The sequence below is a fragment of the Hylaeus anthracinus genome, unplaced genomic scaffold (genome assembly GCF_026225885.1).
Source record: "Hylaeus anthracinus isolate JK02 unplaced genomic scaffold, UHH_iyHylAnth1.0_haploid 0, whole genome shotgun sequence".
Lineage (NCBI taxonomy): Eukaryota > Metazoa > Arthropoda > Insecta > Hymenoptera > Colletidae > Hylaeus > Hylaeus anthracinus.
In genome coordinates, this window is record NW_026533254.1 from 23,019,623 (window position 1) to 23,039,491 (window position 19,869).

General features: G+C 36.5%; 5 protein-coding genes across 7 annotated transcripts in view; 4 read left to right on the top strand and 1 right to left on the bottom strand.

Moving 5' to 3' along the window:
• The window catches only part of LOC128896662 (uncharacterized), a 3,302-nt gene extending 2,096 nt beyond the window's left edge, over positions 1-1,206 (top strand). The window contains exon 4 of one of the 2 annotated variants that reach the window (XM_054160024.1): positions 267-1,206. In XM_054160024.1, coding sequence (XP_054015999.1) covers positions 267-648 — 382 coding nt within the window. In that variant the 3' untranslated portion in view covers positions 649-1,206. The remainder of the gene's footprint in view (positions 1-266) is intronic. The other variant, XM_054160026.1, reaches the window with a different exon arrangement.
• A 317-nt stretch (positions 1,207-1,523) lies between these two features.
• LOC128896727 (uncharacterized) lies at positions 1,524-3,656 on the top strand. Its single transcript, XM_054160162.1, has 2 exons — positions 1,524-1,737; positions 2,196-3,656. The coding sequence occupies exons 1-2, from the start codon at positions 1,702-1,704 to the stop codon at positions 2,685-2,687; spliced, it is 528 nt and encodes a 175-aa protein (XP_054016137.1). The 5' UTR covers positions 1,524-1,701; the 3' UTR covers positions 2,688-3,656.
• A 6-nt stretch (positions 3,657-3,662) lies between these two features.
• On the bottom strand, positions 3,663-7,658 carry LOC128896634 (zinc finger protein with KRAB and SCAN domains 5-like). 2 transcript variants are annotated; one of them, XM_054160004.1, is made up of 3 exons: positions 7,517-7,658; positions 5,593-6,369; positions 3,663-5,521 (listed from the first exon to the last, which is right to left on the bottom strand). In XM_054160004.1, exons 1-3 carry the CDS (start codon positions 7,517-7,519, stop codon positions 4,967-4,969), a joined length of 1,335 nt encoding a protein of 444 aa, XP_054015979.1. In that variant the 5' UTR covers positions 7,520-7,658; the 3' UTR covers positions 3,663-4,966. The 2 variants fall into 2 exon arrangements, with proteins under 2 accessions (XP_054015979.1, XP_054015970.1); XM_054159995.1 differs by lacking the exon at positions 7,517-7,658 and adding an exon at positions 6,493-6,672.
• Positions 7,659-7,777: 119 nt separating this feature from the next.
• LOC128896632 (uncharacterized) lies at positions 7,778-10,247 on the top strand. The gene is made up of 3 exons (XM_054159991.1): positions 7,778-7,935; positions 8,041-8,181; positions 8,261-10,247. Exons 2-3 carry the CDS (start codon positions 8,057-8,059, stop codon positions 9,666-9,668), a joined length of 1,533 nt encoding a protein of 510 aa, XP_054015966.1. The 5' UTR covers positions 7,778-7,935; positions 8,041-8,056; the 3' UTR covers positions 9,669-10,247.
• A 4,714-nt stretch (positions 10,248-14,961) lies between these two features.
• On the top strand, positions 14,962-18,884 carry LOC128896703 (protein takeout-like). Its single transcript, XM_054160117.1, has 6 exons — positions 14,962-15,120; positions 16,025-16,123; positions 17,209-17,359; positions 17,939-18,072; positions 18,165-18,314; positions 18,496-18,884. The coding sequence occupies exons 1-6, from the start codon at positions 15,048-15,050 to the stop codon at positions 18,651-18,653; spliced, it is 765 nt and encodes a 254-aa protein (XP_054016092.1). The 5' UTR covers positions 14,962-15,047; the 3' UTR covers positions 18,654-18,884.
• Positions 18,885-19,869: the final 985 nt, after the last annotated feature.

Here is a 19,869-nt window from a genome sequence, read left to right on the forward strand (position 1 = left end):
CTCTTCAGCCGCACCTGAAAAAAAAGTACTTCAGAAACAGAAGATAACAATTGACCTGACCACTAAACGATCTCGCTTCGAAGTTCCTGTTGCCTTCTTCATCTTCCATGCTTCGTGAATGACGATGGACTATGATATCAGATTCTTCGACTCAAAACTCTATGCTTCCATCCTCTTCAGCAGCACCTAAAAGACAGAAAAAAAAAGTTAGATACAAAGAAGATGGTATAATGGTCAATAATAAGCTCTTCGACGTTTCATTGCAGGTTCACGCGTCTCGGCGAGAAGGTCACGCAAGTGCCAAGGCCAAGCCTAACCAGCTACTTGAGGCGCTCGAAAGTGCCGCCGAGTGGGACTCTTCAGCACCTCGCCAGCCTATACGACTCCCTCAGCAAAGACGCGAGAAAGCAAGGATTCGGCAAGTACACAGGCTACTCTGACGAGGTTCTCAACGTACTGATGACCTCTGCCGAAGGTGGAGTCGCTCCGCAGCTCAAGAAGATCCTAGATAAGGTCTTGGAGCGAAACGAACTGACCAGAGACGACGCGAAGCTGAAGACCAACCAAACCATTCGGGATCTTAACAACCCTTCGAGTACCCTCAACAAGGATCTGAGGCCTGTGTTGCCTCTTCGCTACTCGCCCTAACCCGTGATACTATTAAACGAATGACCGGTCTCTCGAGTTTACGATTAATCGATAACCCGTGGCATCCAAAATTTTGGAGCAGGTATAGACGTAGATGAAATTGATTGATCTGCGTCAAAGGACGTACGACTAAAATGAAACAATTTTAGTTGTAAATTCACTAAAACAATACTTGTATACCTATTCTCCTCGATGCTTTGTGCTTTAAGAATCAATTATTCGCTTTTTTTAGGACTAAATAATGTGAAACATTTGATCGATAAGACAAATGACTCTGTTAGTAATGTAGGACACTGCGTAGATAAATGAGGATTCAACGTTGCCGATTCTTACGAACAGGACACGCTACGTTATCGTGCGCATTTCGAGTCACTCGAATGATTCACAGTTACATTAATTAATTGTGAATACAATGACGTTGAATCATACTTGATGTTTTCGGTACCGTTGCAATATTTATACATTCCCCGTAAAGCCACTACCAGAAATACTAAGGTCGATATGTATGAACATTAATGATTAGACAATTTAAAATAAAAGAAAGTCGAAAGAGATGTGAGCCAATCTGATCAATGACTACGACGAGACATGCAAAGTTTATCCTTCTTACTGCATATAAAATAAACAAATATTTCATCATACGTTATCCCTATAATATAAACACTGTGATAATATATTGTCCCTCGACTGTCACTTCCATGGTTTGGACATCGCGGCAATGAAAACTCCTAAAATTTTCACAATGAACCTTGACCTGCAGTTCGAACGAGGGAGGATATTGTTTATTGCTTCGACAATATGAGTTGCCAGAGCCCACGAAGCAGCGATACGTGCTCCGAATGGCGAATTCGTTAAGCAATTCTGTGTCAATGGTTTGTCCAGAAAGCAAAGGCGTGGACGGGAAACAATAAGTACGCGAGCTCCATCGAATTAGTCGTGGCTCGGTTTTACGCTGGTGCATCGCACGGCGGTATAAATGGATTTTGAAATCAATGGGTCCTTCAGTCGTTTGGATCGCCTCGAATAGAAGAAATAATCGAGACATCGGGCGACATGAAGGCTATTTTTCTAGGACTTTGTCTTCTTTGCGTGAGTACTGAACAAAAAGCGATAACTATAAGAACAGTTTATCGAAAAAGTTAATGCTCCATTAGTTTCGATAAGAAATTAATTTCTCGGCCTGTGCACTTAATTGCAGTAGTGAAAGCGGGCAAGTTCAAACGAAAAAATAAAAGAACTAATCTTTCCTTTGTTTAATATCAACGCTCTAATTAACTGAATTGAAATCAATTTCTAATTAAGGAACTATAAGCTCAATTGAACATTCTCTAATTTGTTCAAATATTAAACGAAGTGACCTTGAAACGACATCTGAATTCAAATCTATATCCACAAGAAACAGATGTTCTACAATTTCCATTCATTCTTGGACGACAAATCGCAACCCAAGTTTGCATGTCCTAATTTTGTGTCGTCAGTGTACACACAGTGTTCCTTTCCTATTGTCCCCCAATAACGAATACAAATAAGTTAATCCACGTTTTCAGCTCTCCGGATCGAGAGTGCAATCGAAGCCACAGATAACGAAGCTGTTTCCAGTCCAGGAGGCGATAGAGTACCATCAGCGAACAAACGAGATGAAACCGTTGGACAGGTTCCTGGGAAAATTGCGGGCCACGTACGACTTCGTGTTTCGAAAGCCAGAGAACACTAGCAACGTAGAGAAAATTCTGGCAACAGACATCAGCTCTGAAAGGTCTCGTCAAACAGAGCGAACGTTCTTGTCTGACGACGATTGGGTCAACGACATTCAACCCCTGGACCGCTTGGAACCCCTCGAACCTCTGGACCTAGAAGAAGAAACACAAGATAAGAATCTGGAAGTTGAATTTATCACTCCGAAACCAAGTTTCCAGTTTCCTGTTACGCTGAGCAGGCATCTGGTCGACTGGCTCGGGTCGCTGTTGGGTGTCACGTATGGAGTTTACTCTAAATTAGCCAGGGCTATTTACAGCAATAATACAATCGTAAACAATTAATCATGGAAATATAATTGTAATTTAAAAAATGAAAACTGACTTTGTACTTACTTAACTGACATTGTATCCCATCTTTCGTTAAAATAAATTATTTACAAACATTTACATCTAATTAGTATATTGTACAATGAGTCATTAATTTCTAATAAAAAATAAAATGTATGCTATAGGAAGGTAAGCAAACATTCTCTTTACACTTATTTTATTCAAAAATATCTTGGTCTGAAAAATACATGTGTTACCATTTGTTCATCATCTTTTTGGCAATCATTGTATCATACAGTAACAATCGTTCATCGAGTAACACCTTGTAAATGCGTATTCATTGCTAAAATATTTTATCATTGTATCGCCTTACGTATGATGCTCACTCGGGTGGCCATGATTCCGAACATCAGTATCTTAAACGTCTAATTAATTTTATTGAAAAGGGTAAACGCTGTTTCCTCGGCCCAGGATAGTGGGGTACGAGCGCCACGGTTATTAAACCACTTAAAGGAATTCCAATATCCGGAAATCCAGTCAAATTTTAGGGAACGATTCGTCGCCGACTATCATGGGTCCAGAAAATCTGACAATTGAAAAAAGTTTAGGAAGAAGAGATAAAATACTGCTATGTCTCATACAATCAAAGTCTTTGGTTCTATTATGACGCGGCATGAGTCTTATCTTAGTGCCATCCGCAATTATTCGTTCTAATCTCATTAGTACACCTAAAAAAAAAGTCTGAAAGATGTTAGTCATTGTCAACATAATCACAAATTTTTCGTTCTACAGTAGCTGGAAAAAATTCCTAATATTTTCGAAATTAATTTTGAGCAATTTATTCTTTCCAGTTACGTTCATAGAATGTTTGAGTGAATACAAAAAAAAATGAGCTGCGTAATAAAAAGAGATTTTAAACAGTGATTTGTATCAAATGTCAATAGAAAGTTTAACTTTTTCATGCATAATAATATACACATGATGAAAATAATGGGAACACTGAAAATTATATAATACTGATTATAAAAAGACTCATTTCATCATATCAAGACAAATGAGTACTGAAATATTATACAGCGTCGAACGATACTTTTGCATTAGATGTACCAATGCAAGCGAAATATAAAAAAAATCGTACCATGATTCCTTACAATAGGCAATGTTAATCATAAAAAAAGAGTTAGAATAAAGATATCGAAAACTATATTTATAAAGAATACCTTTTCAAAATACTTCGTGCATGAAAAAGTTAAAAAAAAAAAAAATATACGCTAAAGTATGAACGAGTGAAGATGAATTATTACTTAAAAATACGCGCTAAGCACTTGTTAAAGATGAACACGGACGAATCAGAGATCAAGTTTAAACAACGTACCTATTGAGTCTCCTTCAGGTAAAATTTGTATCGTATTTATGTACATAATTATTCTACAAATTGTATAACATTTATCGGCAGTATTCTATTAATTGCTATTGGTACTCGTTCCAAGAAGTCATTATCCTAATGGCAGATTGGCTTTATATGTATCATTCAGCAGTATCGATCGTACATCACGATCCAAATTGTATTCCATGCTAGATCAAAAACCCACGCAAAACGTGAATTCACTGTTCGCGTGCGAGGTATTTAATCTTAATTGTTGTGATCATGGACTAGAATCAGTAAACAAACTATTTGCTTTAAAGCTAGTTTAAATAAAACAGACGGCGCGCACGTACACAGATAACTTGTTTCCTCTTATTTCAAGTACCAAATCGGTATTAGACTTGTTCAAGCTGCCAATGCAGCAAACGATCTCGAGGAATTAAGTATCAATCTCATGCAAGTAATGAAATCTGAGATGGGCAAAATTTTGGTCAAATAACAACCAACTCCCTTCGTTACGTATTATTCGAATAAAATCGTCTCCATCTCTGAATGAAAGTTAATTATAGTTCTTAGTTCTTACTTCAGCGTAAGGTACTCCTCGTGGCAAACTAAATGCTAATCGGATTCGAATGTACAATTTTGTTTCTTCACAGAACAAAAAACAGGCTAAGATTCATAGTCTGTCGGAACAAAATCACTGATGACCAAGTCACCGATCATTTTTGTCAGAATTCGAGAGAATTCATTAAATTGCACCTTACTCTCGTAGTGCTCTCCCAATTGTTTTCGTTTTAAAGATTCAAATTCGAGTTCTAAGGTATGCTCCAATTCCTAACGTGTCTAACGAATTTTCTATTTGTGCTAACCTCGACGCACTTCGTAAACAGCCTTTATTGCTTTGGACTCGCGCGAAATTGATTTATGACTAAGACGGCATTAAGTACCTTGTATTTTGAGGCAATATTTCGTTCATATTGACAGCTTGCTGTTGCAAAATATTCGCTTCTTTCATAGCCTGTTCTTTGAACGAGGAAAACGTGTGAATCAAATTTTGATCTTTCTGCAGATTTTGAATGTACTGAAGGAAATTCGGTTCTTGCTTCACGAAACCATCCTTCAGTACAAAGTTCACTTCTTGTTTAGGCAATGCGGAAACTTCGCTAGTCTTTTCGAAAGAATCTTTCTGTTCCATGAAAAACGATTCTTTCTTAATTCGGTTGCGTCTGATCCCTAAATGAGTTTGAGTGTGTTTGTTCAAGTGATCCTTCCTAGAGAAGGCCTTCTGACATACTGAACACGTGAAATTCTTATCGCCAGAATGAATCACGTAATGCCTCGTTAGGTGTTCGTTTCTCTTGAACGCTTTTTGGCACACGGGACACTTGAACGGCCTTTCGTCCGAGTGACCACGCATATGTTGATCCAGGTGCTCCTTTCTTTTTAGCATCGCGCCACATTCCTTGCACTGATACTTCCGTTCCTTAAAAAAATAAAGGGGAATAAGTGATTCATAATTTACTCATTCCATAACATTCTAAATTAGATACACACTTGTATATGAGCCTGTATATGCTGTTCGATCTCTGTCTTATCTGGAAATGCTAGGTTACACTCGGGACAGCAATAAAGTGTCGAACCATCCAAGGCAACGCTGATTTTGATCTCTCCAGTTTTAGCCCTGAATTTCATTTTTTTCTCAGTTTTAGGCGAATCTGTCTGCAGCTGTTGTTCGACTTTTATACTCTGCACCGTCGTGTTATCATTTTCCTGCTGGTTCTCTATGTGTACGTTTAGGTCGTTTGGATTGATGGTCGTCATCATTTGATCGGAATTCATGAAAGTATTTCCATTTTGTAACTGAGTATTTCTGAACACCGGAACACTGGGAATGTTGAGAATATTGTTCTGTGTATGTTCCACCTTCTCCTCCTCGGTCTTATCTTTCTTAGTTTGTTCTGTTTGGAATTTAATTAGCTGTTGCAACGTCAATGGAAGCGTAGTAGCCTGCAACTTTTGAAAGTACTCTGCCATGGCACTTTGCTGTTGGAGTTGAGCTTGCGAATCTTGCATAGTAGACGTTTTCATTTCACCCTCTGTCCTTACTTCTAACTCGTGTTTAACGTTCTCTGGCTGCGAAGTTGAAGGCAAGTACATGTTGGGTATGATCCTCATTGGCAAACTGTTCGCTTGAACAGTAAGGATAGAATTATTTTGATTATAATTAGGAATGTTAATGGCTTGAATGCCCTGCTTTTCGCAGAGTTGCATCAATGTATTCGGATCTGGCCAGGCGATTATTGGTCCTGTGTATTTGTTTGCTGAATTCATCTGGAAAGAGAGCATACATGTTACTCTAAAAGTCCATTAAAAAACAGAAAATATTGAATGAGAAGATGAACTCTGGGTAATTCCAATTATGAAATCTGAACAGAATGGTACATCGAGTCTCACCAACAGAGTTTGTTTCATCTGATTCGATCCAGCGGCAGTGGTATAAACAGACGCGTGTTCTATGTGAACGGTATTATCGCCACTGGTGAATTTCGACGTGGGGATTGTGTTCGTTCCAGACGTTAGCTCCGAGAACTGTGGGAGAGCTCCCTGGATAATGTTGTTCCCAGAGAAATTCATTTCACCGTGAATGATCGTGAAGCGTACGCGCTGCAGCGATTAAAACATGCGAGAGCGTTTATAACCTCTAATAACCGTCAACCAGCGGCACCGACAGAGTAAAGTAACAACGATCACGTTTTCAATCTCATATTGCCCACGTCTAGCGAAACCACGGGTTACTTTCGAGTTGGAGCATCGGTGGAAAGCACGGTACGGTTAATTAAATTAAAAAACAATTCTGAAGCGACGGTACATCGTAACGTACGCCGCGTCCAACGCGTTCCTCCAACATGGCTGCGATAAAGCACTGCCTGGACGCTGGCTCGCGTCGCTCGGTACACGTGCGAACGGCTTCTGTAATGCATAATCGAGACTCCCGAATTACGGGTTTTCCAAGAAATTCCCGTCCTTCGAAGGCGCGACGCGGAATAGAACGATGTTTTTTATTTCATTCGTGAGAAAAAAAAAGTGCGCGATGAGAAAAAATTATCCTACTGTCGTGGCAACACTGCGTCGGATCTTCTGTTTACAGTTGGACGCTCGACGAACTTCAAGAGATAGAATAAAAACAGACATTTTACCGGTTTTCTTCTTGGTATACATTTTTTTTTAATTTTTTTTTTTTAATTTGGGACAGAGTGTCTCGTAAAGAATGAGAAATGAACGAATTCGGTGAAATCGAATTTTCACGTATACTATTATGTTTCTCCTGTTTTAGTAATATTAATAATAAGAATAATAATTCATTTAGTTATTATCGTCCACTGTAAATTAAATCTTCTCATTCTTATATGTATATACATACTCTTACAATTAGAAAACAAATTTCTCACATCTAACAATAATTATAAATAATATTTACCATTGACCATTCCCTTTTATAGGAGGTTGTAGTGTCCTGTTAACTTATTGTTTATATTTCTTGTCGTTTAAACTGGTCCTCGGGGTGGTTGGTTGCCTTCCTATTTCGCGTATATGATCGTGCAATCATTCTTCCAGCATGCGTTTAACTTTCACCGTGTGTTGTTCAATAACAGGCGGGAAATTAAAATCGCACGCTGTCATGGTAAGCCTGACCCTGGCATCTTTCTGTTTACATGGACGCTCGCCAAACTTCAGGAGCTAAAATAAAAATAAACACTTTATCGTGAATCGCTTTCATTGAAACGCGAAATACCCTGTCGATACTTTAAAGAATTGCAAATGCGAGGAAAAATGATTAATAATCGAGAAGTGTTAATAACTTCAGCGAATTTCAACGGTTTTTTGCACTTTAGTTAGGTAAGAGACAGATATCAATGATAAAAAGGTCCAATGAGTCGTAATATCTAACAAGTCGAAGGCTGTAATTTTATTTTAATTTCTGTTTAAGAATTTATAATATAGAGGATGCCGTAATCTTATGGATGAGACCTTGGATGAACGCATAGATAATTTGCGCAAAAGAAGCAGACTCTTACTAGCAAAAGCTAATAAACATTCCAAAAAGGTTAAGAAAGAAATTAAAAAATTACACTCACAAAATTCGTAAGTATTGTTCACTGTCTAGACAACTGTATTTTGATTGATTTATTTCCTGTTATTGTATATTATTCTTCATTTGTAGGACGCAGAGAGAAAATTATGAAAACCATGCGACACATGATGAAACCTTTCGTTACAGAGAAGCTAGTAAATCATGGAAATTAAGAAATGATTCCAGCGGGGTTGATGCACTTCTGCATCCAGATTATATTTACCATAGCTCTAACCATATGCTTGCAAGAATGCCTAATATATCGAAATCCAAAAGAGTATTAATTACGTCAAAAAAACATTGTGAAGAACAATGTTCGAAAACTATACCAAGGAAACCTGTAAAGGAGTGTTATTGCCATCCTCACACTAAAAAGGTGCAACTGCGATCCCCAAGAACCCAATACAAACAGCATTTGCCTTGCAAGTGCTGCAAAACTCACGTTGACATTCGTTTGCCATTCGCGAAGTACAATGACGAGAAACCAGTCTTAACTTCACCGATCAGTTGCGAAACTTTGCGTCGAGTACAAAAAATAGACTATGCCCCGAGATCTCAGTTTCTTCGTAATGTCCAAAGCAAAGTTTCCGTCCTACACACTGCAGCAACAGGAGATTGTCCAGACACGTGTACTAGGTCGCCACGCTATCATGAATTTATGACCAGGAAAAACTTGCAGAGTACAGATCGAACTGATAAAATGGAATCGCAAACTACGACTCGCGTAACAAAATCTAGATCATTGCCTGTAACATCTACACATTCAGGAACCATAGAAGAAGAACAAAGTTTCGTATCTGATAACGTAGCCAAGTCCAGTAAAGGCGTTCAAGTGTCACTGAAAAAACAATCGAGACCTAAACTCGTAACTAAGAGAACCATTTCTTCTAAGAAATCTGTACCTGATTTGAAAAAGACTAAATCAAATTCAAAAACATCGGTTAAGAGTAAAAGAGCGTCGCAACTGTTCAACAAAGAATGTCCCTGTTGCCACAAAAATAAGGTCGTCCCTTCAAAAGTTACTGTGGAAAAAGACAATATTGATTCGGAAGATTATCAACACACCGTTTGTGTAAATGATAGACGAGAAGAAAGCGACGAAGAATATCTTTCGGACGACGAAGTGAAGGAGTTAAGAAAATTCCGGGAGCAAAACTACTTCGATACTCATGGATCGAGACATACTCTGTTGTCATCTAAATCTTCTGGTTCTTTAGAACAGTATCTGTTAAATGATAGACTTTTCCCAGAACCTGCTAAAAGAATTCACAAGAAAGACTTGGTTGTGACGATGCCAGCTTGCGCCACTCTACAGCGAAAACGTATGCATTACTTTCCTCGATACATCGTGCATCAAGAAAAGAATGTTCAAAACGCAAACAAAAAGAAACGGTGCCAAAGTTGTCCTTTAACTGGCCATGCTATAGATCTTGGAATTACAAAAATGAGACCACCGTTGAACAGTTTAGCTCTCAAATATCAAAAGCGAATACCTTAACAGAAGAGATAACTTTCTTTCTTTTAAATAACTAATTTTTAAGAAAGGGTTAAAGTAAAAATGCTTTCGATCACGTTTGTGTGCCTTGAAAAGCACGTTCTTTCATTGAAACGATGGTTTTCCGCCTGACTCAGCTACAGGCTTCGCGTTGAATAAAATATAAGGGATGAAATGTAGATGATTTATGTGCGTGGTGGTTACGTGATGCCAATCGCAACCAAAAATTTCGCGGACAAAGCCGTTTTTCATAACCAAGATGAATCTCTAACCTCTAATAAGTTCAAGCTTACAATATGTAAATTTCCATTGAGTAAAAGACGCGAAAATGTATTCGATTATTTTATAGCAATGAGACGTGTAATCGTAAAATTTGATATGTCGTATAGTTACTAAATAAGTAACACTGTATTGTGATAAGTAGAGAAACGAAAATTGTATTTATTTATTTATTCATTTAGAGAGATTTTGTGCATTATTTGCAATTGCGCCGTTATAACTATACACACCGGTATTGATGATTGTAAATTTTACTTGAAATAAATAAATATGTCCATTGTGATATTGTACATGTACAAATTATTGGATCTGTTTTTTTTTTTTATTATTATTATTATTATTATGTTCCTATCTTTTTATTGGAATTATTCCTGCTAGATAGGATGACTAGACATGAATCAACGAATTAAAATATGCCTGATTACGTATTCAAGATTACGTATAAAATTTGCAAATATGCATAGTATTAAAGAAAAAGAAATATTATCTTTTTCGGAAATTTTTGCTTGACAATGTTGCAGTAATGTTATAACGATTCATGCAGTTACAACGATGCACGACTGACCTCACTGATATGTTGAAACATAAGAGTACGAAAACAATTTATAAGCACTGCAAATATCTTTGCATTATACATAAAAAAGAAACCGTGAATTGTTTACATTTTCAGAAAATTCTGGAAGACTATAATACGCGTATATTTTTTGTTACGCTATTGCATAAATTAAAATCAAGATCTCCGTATTTACTGTCGTCTAATAAATTCTAGTGTGCATACTACATCCAGTTAATACCATTAACGCGCATAAGTTAGTAAACTTGATGACCTTGGGCAACTACACGAAAATGTTATAAACATTATTGAAAAGCTCTTTTATAAAGTCTTCACAATTTTTAATGTAAAAAATAGAAAACAAGATAGACGCAACGAAGTAATAGTAACGAGTAATAGATAAATAACAAAAAATTGTTCAATTCTGTGAGAGTAAAAAAAACGAAACAAAAAACAGTAGGTGCAACCAAAAGTTTCCTTGTTGTTCCAGTACTGACGTAGTATTTTTCTCTTGAACATGATTAGTCGTTTCCGTGGGAAAACATGATATACGCACGATGCCAGCATCCTAAAAATGAGGAACCCTGAAACATCATGGACATTGGTAAGTGAAGGGTCGAAGAGGGCAATGGACGATGAAAAGCGAAGGTCCGAAGTTGTAGACAGGTTCGTGATATTCAACGAGGCAAACTTTGTCACTTTTATGCTGGAACTGTTAAGATCGTAGCGTTCGATAGCTTAACTGGCGTTAACAGTAAGAGCAGTTTATTCATAAACCTAGTCGATTAGTCTGTCCCAAAGTCGTGATGTAATAGTTTATTTCGGTTCTGTTGTAAGAATTATTAGATATAAATACGAATGTCAGGTTACTACCTCTCTTCCAATCAGCTACTTCTTTTTCTCTTGTACATTCAGTGATGTTTTTTTCTGTCGCATCTTTAGTCAGTCATATATTTTTTCGTTAAAACAGAACACGCGAAATTAGCTCTTTGTATGGGAGAGGTAATGCAACATCTCCATCTTGGAGAACACTCGCGAGAGTGTCCTGGCCATCATTATTTCAATCGTAGCTAAGGCAATCGTAATCGTCATGCATTTCTCTCTTGGCCAATTATCTCATCGTTATTTCGTTTTTCACTTATTTCTTCAGCTTCGAAGACAGAGAACTTGAATGTTCGATTTTACGACTGTCGTGGTTTCATTATAATTTACGTAATTTCAAAAAAATATTCTACATTCATTAGAGTACATTTTTGTACCAATAAACAAATGTGTTTTTAAATGTTTCTTGCACATCATAGTAGTTAAGTAGACATTTCTTTATTTGCAAGGGCGTTTCAGTTGGAATTCGAACGCGATTGAATTGAAATGAACAGCCGAGACCTAAATCGGCATCCCGTGGAAAGTGCGTATCGGTCGATCGACCGATCGATCCTTCTACGTGTAGCGTGAAAACAGATCGATCGAGAAACATAAAGAAATGAACGTTCTTTATCGTACAACTACACTGCCTTGGCACGGGACAAAGAAACTCCCATAAATATGCATGGCACTCTGGAAGACGATTAATTGCAAGGTTACGCGTTCACGGTCGTCCACGGTTGTTCCGGGGTTCAGTGATCTCGAAACTACCGCAACCATCCCATTTTTCTTATCTTAAAAGTTCTTTCGGACAATTTCTGCGTCCACGAAGTTTTGTGGAATATTCCAGCATATTCATATATTACTATACCGAACCTATGTTTGTTAGCCTACGCTTAAATTCGTGACATTAATTCTCCAAAAGAAGCTGTGTAGTTTTGTTTATTTTTAAACACGAAGACCTACTTTCGTATGGAATTAGAAACCTATTAACAGTCTCCATGAAATAGATCATTGTGACGTTGGTCGTTAACAGGTCTCATTAAGAACAGCGAGAACTAGTTCTATTACGTTATTAATTGTTTCTGAATTCCTTCGCTAAGATTGAAACATCGGGTCTTGTGAAAGTTATGACTAGACTGCAGATCTTTATGCATTTATAAGAAATTTGAATGTGCAAGAACCTACAAAATGCAAACAATATGTAAAAATATAAAAAAGATTGAAAGTAACATTCACGTTAAAATATTTGCAGAATATAATAAATTCCTATTTAGGTTAAATTTTTGTAGGCACGTTTGTGAAGATTTTATTTTGCATAAACATCCGCAGTCTAGTTATGACTATTCAATCTGAGGTGTGATTTGAAGAACCACTTTAATTTCGTTTGTTTTATTTGGCGAATCTTGTCAGTTTTATTCAAATGCGAGAAGGGTGCGAACATCAGGAATTTACTTTATTACTCCAATTTACCAGCAAATTGCCCTTTTTCTGCTGACTATCGTTTTAGGAATTTTGTTTAGTAGTTTTCCTCGAGAACCAGTAAACAATTTTTTCTGGGTAGCCTACAAATTGGATATTGATATCTACAAAGAGATTATTCTAAAACGCTTTGAATTTTAAAGAATGTAAATTTAAATTGTAAAAAGGAGAAAAAATGTTTTAACGTTCAATAAAAATAATGGTTTTGAAGCAGTTCCTTTCTACTTTTTGATGTATTCATTAAAAGAGTATTGGTCTTTGTCGTCTTCATCAATCTGACTGAATAATGAATGGACTTAATTTTTTAAAAACTCGCACGCAGAGAATTAATATTAAAGCCGAATTAATATTTAATAGTTTAATATTTCGTGATGTCCACGTTCACGAATAATAGCCTTGACATTTTGAAGAACTGACGTGCATGATCTTCACGTTGCAGCATTGAGGTTTGTTTTCACGATAAGTTATACTGTATTTTATAGGCATACAAATATTTAATACTGTGTTAATTTTTTTTGCAAATAAAGTTTAACCTTCCATTATTGTGTTCCTTTCACTTTTCACTAGCACAAGAATCTTTCTCCACCTATTTCCTATCCTATAAAAATTAAATTCGATTAGAAAAAGGCATCCAAACGAGAAAGATACAAGAACAGTAACAAATAAAAACTAAGAATATATTCCCTTTGCCCTGTTCATTGAATCTATAAAGTTCATCCAAAGTATAAAAATAAATCTCAAGTATGTAAACTAGTATGCCAGTTATTAATAGATGCAATGGTAGTAGAGCAACAACTAGGCATTGATACCAGACTGATATGATCAATGAATATGCTCGATAATATTAAACCATTAGTATGAGTATCTATAAGGAAAGATCTCAGCAATGACGTACAATGTTGGTTACCTTCATTAATATTTTTCATTTGAATGGAATAATCCATGCCAAGCGTGACCGTCCTATCCATTTAAGGGGATAGAAAAAAAATAAACGACACAATTATGTATCACCAATAAAAAAGAAAATATAATGATAATAAATAGCAATCAGATAATTTATAAACGCGTCACTAATAATTTTACTATGAATTTAAGTAGATTAATTCAATCTGTCATTAGAACTTTGTGGAAATCGTATACAATTTATCGTTACATCTATGACGATTCTGATCCTCGGAGGAAAGAGGAAGGAAACGAACTGTTGTATGCTAAATACTCTTACTTTCAGAGTGAACGCGTTAAGTGGCGCATAAAGAAATGACTGCGATAGGCAAATAAGGAGCGAGCTTCACTCTAATACTGTGAACCTGTCACGTAAAAAACAACAGCACTGGCAAACGTCTACCTATGTTTATGTTGTAAAGAGAATAATGGAAAATATCCTTCGCAAGATGAAGTGTAGGAACTGTGAATATTTCAGGAACAAAGGTATTTTGCTATTCGTGAATCGAGTCATGCCTTATTGTCCTCCAAATCAGGCTTCTCAGAACAATATCTGCTAAATGACAGACGTTTCCGAAAGTCTGTGAAAGGAACTCGGCAAGACAAATTCAGGTCCAACAATGCCAGTTTGCGCCACATTGTAGCGAAAACGTGTGGATCACTTTCCTGGATGCATTGTTCAAGAAAAAAAAATACTCGTTACTGCGGCTGGCAGCAAAACTATTCGAATAATTACAAGGAAAGCAGTTCCAAGAAATGGTAACTAGTACTGAATCATTTAAGAGAATGCCCAATTATCAAATACAGACGAATTTTACGAGTTACGTTTCAATCGATATCGGTTCAATAGGGGAGTAACCTTGAATAAAAATTCTAAGAATTTCATCTGAAATCTCACATTCAGGAGCAATCTTTCTTCGAGTCCTTACTATGCGTAATCGCAATTTCGTTGATTCTTGTCGTGAATGAAAGCACGTACAGACAGATAAAGTTTTCCACGGTTTACCAGCGACAGACTGAGTCACCTCGAGATCATTCCGCTTCTGTACTCGCTTAGCATATTATTTGACGATTTTTTTCGCGTAATCCTCAGAGAAGAGACACGCGTTTCCCGAAAGTACGAGTGGAGGGGGCATGCGTCCCGCTTAAATAGACTGCATCAATGACCGTTCCTTCCAGTTCACAGTCAGCTATCCGAAGTCATTTCAATCCTACATACCCCGAGACTTTTCGACGATCGTGAACTGGGAACGAAACATTCCGACATGACGTGGAATTTTATCATTCTGCCAGTCGTCGCGGCGATGATGTTGCCAATGACGACTGCCATCGAATTGCGTGAGTAAATTTTTCGTTGCGTCAATTTTAATTGATTGGAAGTACAAAGAGCTAACGGTAGTTTCCAAATATTTTTTTATTAGTACGGATTTGAAGCAATTGCTTGAAATTATTGGAAAAAGATTTGAGCAAGTGATCTAGCGATAGAGATTCAATGAATTGTTAATTTTGGAAACTGAGTTAGTAATTAGTAAGTCGCGTTTGAAAATGAGAATTGAACTGAAGAAAAGCGATGGATGGTGTTACAATTTTTAAGCAAACCACGCAATTATGCTTATATCCTTCGATTCGATCTTCATCGTATCGATTTAATGATAGCGCTGTGAAAGGAACACGGTCGCGGAGCATGGCTCGTTACCATCAGCTGAAGCAACCCTCTGACTCCTTTTTCGGGCGAAGTAACTTCTCGATCATGCGATTCAGGCCAATGTCAACGATGAGAATGACCCGCAAATGAAAACGACGATAACGAAACGATCGATTTACCCATATCGATCTGTCGTGAAATTCAAATTCATGGAAAGTTTCCACGATCAAGTAAAACAGAATGTTGCAAAAATAATTAATTTAGAGTACGAAGTTTTTACAAAAAAAAAAAAAAAAAAACCGTGGTAAAAAACAAGCATTACTGTCTTTCAGGTTAACGTATTTGGAAATGCTAATTCGAAACTAAGATTATAGTGAAGAGATGAATAAGAAAAGTTTATGTATGAATAAAATTGTTCATGGATTGATATGCATGAGTTAGAAAAAACGATTAGACAGCGCTTAAGTTTACGTCGAAAGTGAAAGCTAATCTCATCGATTCGACTTTACTAGCGCTGCTGCACTTTTGTCGAGTGCAGCTGAGTTACATAATCGCTGCATGTAACATTTCTGTCAATGATTTACTTTGCTTTTCCAGCGAGCACCTTCAGAATATGCGACAGAGCTCTGCCAGAACAAGAATACAGTCAGTGCCTCTCCAATGCTGTCAGAGACGCTATCGTCTCGTTGGCTGGAGGTAAGCATCTATCAATCTCTTTATCGTTAAATACGAGAAAGTAAAATCATAGTGAAACACTGGAATATCTTTTATCCGATATACTATTTTGACTGCTAATTGTTTCTCTCTCTTTTAGTTGACTAAATAAAGGAACAAATAAAATTCTCATCCATAACGCAATTTTACCCATTCGACAACCTGTCGAACTTTCGTAATGCATGATTAAACGTTCACTTCAATTACGGTTACTATACCCTCAAGTATAAAGTTAACGCTGAATAGTTGTCATTATCTATCCAGTTATCTACGGTTACATAACTATTTCACCTGACCGATCGCGGTATGTCACTGTGACATAATTTTCACTGAGAAACAAGTAATTCCTCTTCTACTACGATTCCAATTGCTAGAGAGGCGATAGTACTACTTACTTTTCTTCTAGTTTCACCGTAATCGAACTTTTATTGAGGAATCGAAGAGAAACTCGTACAATAGACGTTCTCCACGTGCGACGTTCCCGCCATTTAATACTCAATTTTCTATTCGAATTATCTTAGAAAGTGTGCAACATTTTCGACATTCAGACCATGGCAACTGTAAAAATAAATTAGTAATAAAAATACAATGCATTAATTTCACTAAGTGTGTCGGTGCAGATGATACTTACGATGTGTTTGTTTTTCGGCAACCAACTTTCGTTCTTTTCATTTTGAATTTTTACAAGAACGCCGCGCGATTTTCCACCGATTTCACCGGAGCAATGCACGCCGCGTTTCCTCGAAACCAGCATTAGGTTTCTCCGGCATAATCACTCGTAGCAATTTGCAGAGGTTCTCCTTGACTCGAGCGGGCGTCCCTTCGCTTTCCGAGCCTTCGAGAAAAAACTGCAAACTGCAGCCTGCTCGGACGTTGTACACTGCAACAACGTTTCGTTGTTAACGCGGATAGTATTTTCGTCTAGACACAAATTTCGAATAAAGTTTAAAAGATTGAATTTGAAATACCTCGCAAAATAGGAATACAAATATTCTGATATCTAGAAAACAGAAAAGAAAAATGTAAATGATGAGACAGATTTTTAAATTATGCATTCTTTTGCGCAGGTTTGAAGAGTTTCAAGATCCTACCTGTTGAACCATTAGCGGTGGACAGCGTGAAGATCGGCGAATCCCAAGGATCCGTCACTTTGAGACAGGAATATCGAAACATCAAATTGCACGGGCTTACGAAGAATCTACAAATAAAAAATTACCAGTGAGTACTCAGTTTCATTTTAATATGAGAAAATCATCTGTTTATACATATCCATCGTGTACATATATTTAGAGCTAGTACTTTAGAGAGCCTTGTATGGGAGTCATGCAGATTGTAAATAAAATGAAGTGAAGAGTAAACGTTAGTTTGTGGTTGTGTAATCATTCACGAAAGAATTTTGTGACGTATGCAGGCATATAATTTGGAAGAATTTACCCATAACGAACGGAATCGCTATTAAAACGTCGAGGAAGAATTTATAATCGCTCAACACCTTTGAATATTTAAAAGACTTTTATGTAAATCAATTAGAATGCCTAGTATTTAAAAACCGATTTATCTTGAAATCTGAAACCCGGAACGAATGAGGTAATTTATGGATGATAGGATTGCATCTGAATTAAAATGCCCGCGGCGTAGTCATCTAACCAGTAATCAAATGTTCCTTTAAAATTCATGTGTTTTAATTAAAGATTTATTCAGTAAACGAGTGACTGACATCTGACGTTTCACTATTCAAGTAGAATTTTAACTATGAACGGCGCCTTTAAAAAATAATGTCGTTCGTCGTTGTTTCAGCATCGACTGGGACAAGTGTTTGCTGTCGTCAGATTCATTCAATCCGCAGGTGGACTTCATTGCTAATTATAAAGTCGATGGGAAAATACTATTGCTGCCTGTCAAGGGATCTGGCAAGTCGAACATCACCATGCGTAAGTTGAATACATGTTTGTAATACTAATTCCCTGGTCTACCAAAATATTGACGCATTAGATATTATTGCGTGAACAATATATATTTTTAGATAACTTGAAGTCTCTCAATGACATATATTGCGAGAAATACCAGAAGAATGGAGATACTTATTTGAGGATAAAGAAGTACGTGGTAAAATTCTTCCCTGCTCAAGTGACGCTACGATTCGAAAACCTTTTTGATGGTGACACTATTCTAGGTATGTAAAGGGATTCATTTTATCTTAGAATTTGTTAGAAATCTAATCTCTCATACAGTCATTTAATTGTACCAACTTCAATCATTCACTTCAAAATTATTTCTTGAGGATCTATTAAACTTTGCTAGAGAGTTCTGAATAACTTCTTCTTAATTCCTACCTTTCTTTTTTTTTTTTATAGGTGAACAAATGAACCGATTCATCAATGAGAACTCCGACCTGCTCTTCAAAGAACTTCAGTCGCCCTACGAGGAGACCTTCGGTTTGGTTTTCACGAAAATAGCTAACGATATCTTCAGCCGTGTGCCTTTCAATAAAATCTTCCCTTCATCGGCATAAACTGGTGTGCCTCCGTCATGTACTCATAACTAAAATAAAAAAAAAAACTATCACATTTTCTAAGAAAATCTGGACGAAAGTTTCCGAGGACCCAAAAATTTGTATATACCTATGTGCGTATAAATAATACGTACTGATGTGGAAACTTGCAATGACCTTCATATTACTGTAAATGACTGTACATTCTTTTTTTAATAAAAAGAAGACTATTCGATTTAACTTGAATGCCAATATATACTTTTTCTTGTATGATCCAATCTCTTTTCCGCTTCAAATCCTGGCGCCTTTGCTGGAATTGTAACAGCCACCAGATTGATAGTTTGCAGTGACCTGAAATATAACAGCGAATGGTAAGAGACAACCTCCGAGTATCTATATTACCGACTACAACAATGCCATCATTATATTCATCAATACTTACTCTTATCAATGAAGTAGAGTTTAATTATTCGAAATGTGCTTTTTATATTGCAGCCTATTAGCTCGATTTTACTTGACTGTGGAAGACTATTAATCGCAAGTAAAACCAATTTCCAGGTCCCACCACGAGGAGGTTGCTGCATACGGAGACCCATGGAGAGATAGATGGAATAAAAGTTCCATCGATCTCCCATTTTTTTGTAATTGCGCTCTAAAATAGAAATGAACAAAATTTCGTTTGTACTAAATAGAAAATGACGAATAGAGGTTTATAAAGTAATACATTTGCTATTTTCAATTTGAATGAATTGTTATATAAAAGAAGACTCTATTCGTACAACTTATTTCCTAATGCAGGAGAAATTATATAATTATGACTTATAATTTACTTATTCTTCGAAATAGTTATGTAAGAATTTTGTCATTTCTACTTCAGAATACAATATATTTAAAGAAGTATACTCACAGTCTAATATTTGTAACCATGACCTCAGTATCTTCCTTCTTCATAATCTTCGCAACTGTTATGTATTTAATTATCACTACACATTATTCACATGGGCGCGAAGAATATTAAAAACCACAAAAAGATGGTTTTTAATGCGTTATAAATATACATGTAAATAGGCATGTATATTAAAAAAAGAACAAAGATATTTAGTGTAACATGATACATGTCGCGATGAATATTAAAAACCACAAAAATATGGTTTTTAATGGGTTAAAGATATACATGTAAATAGACATGCATATTAAAAAGGAACATGGATATTCACAACCATGAAATGAATGCTGA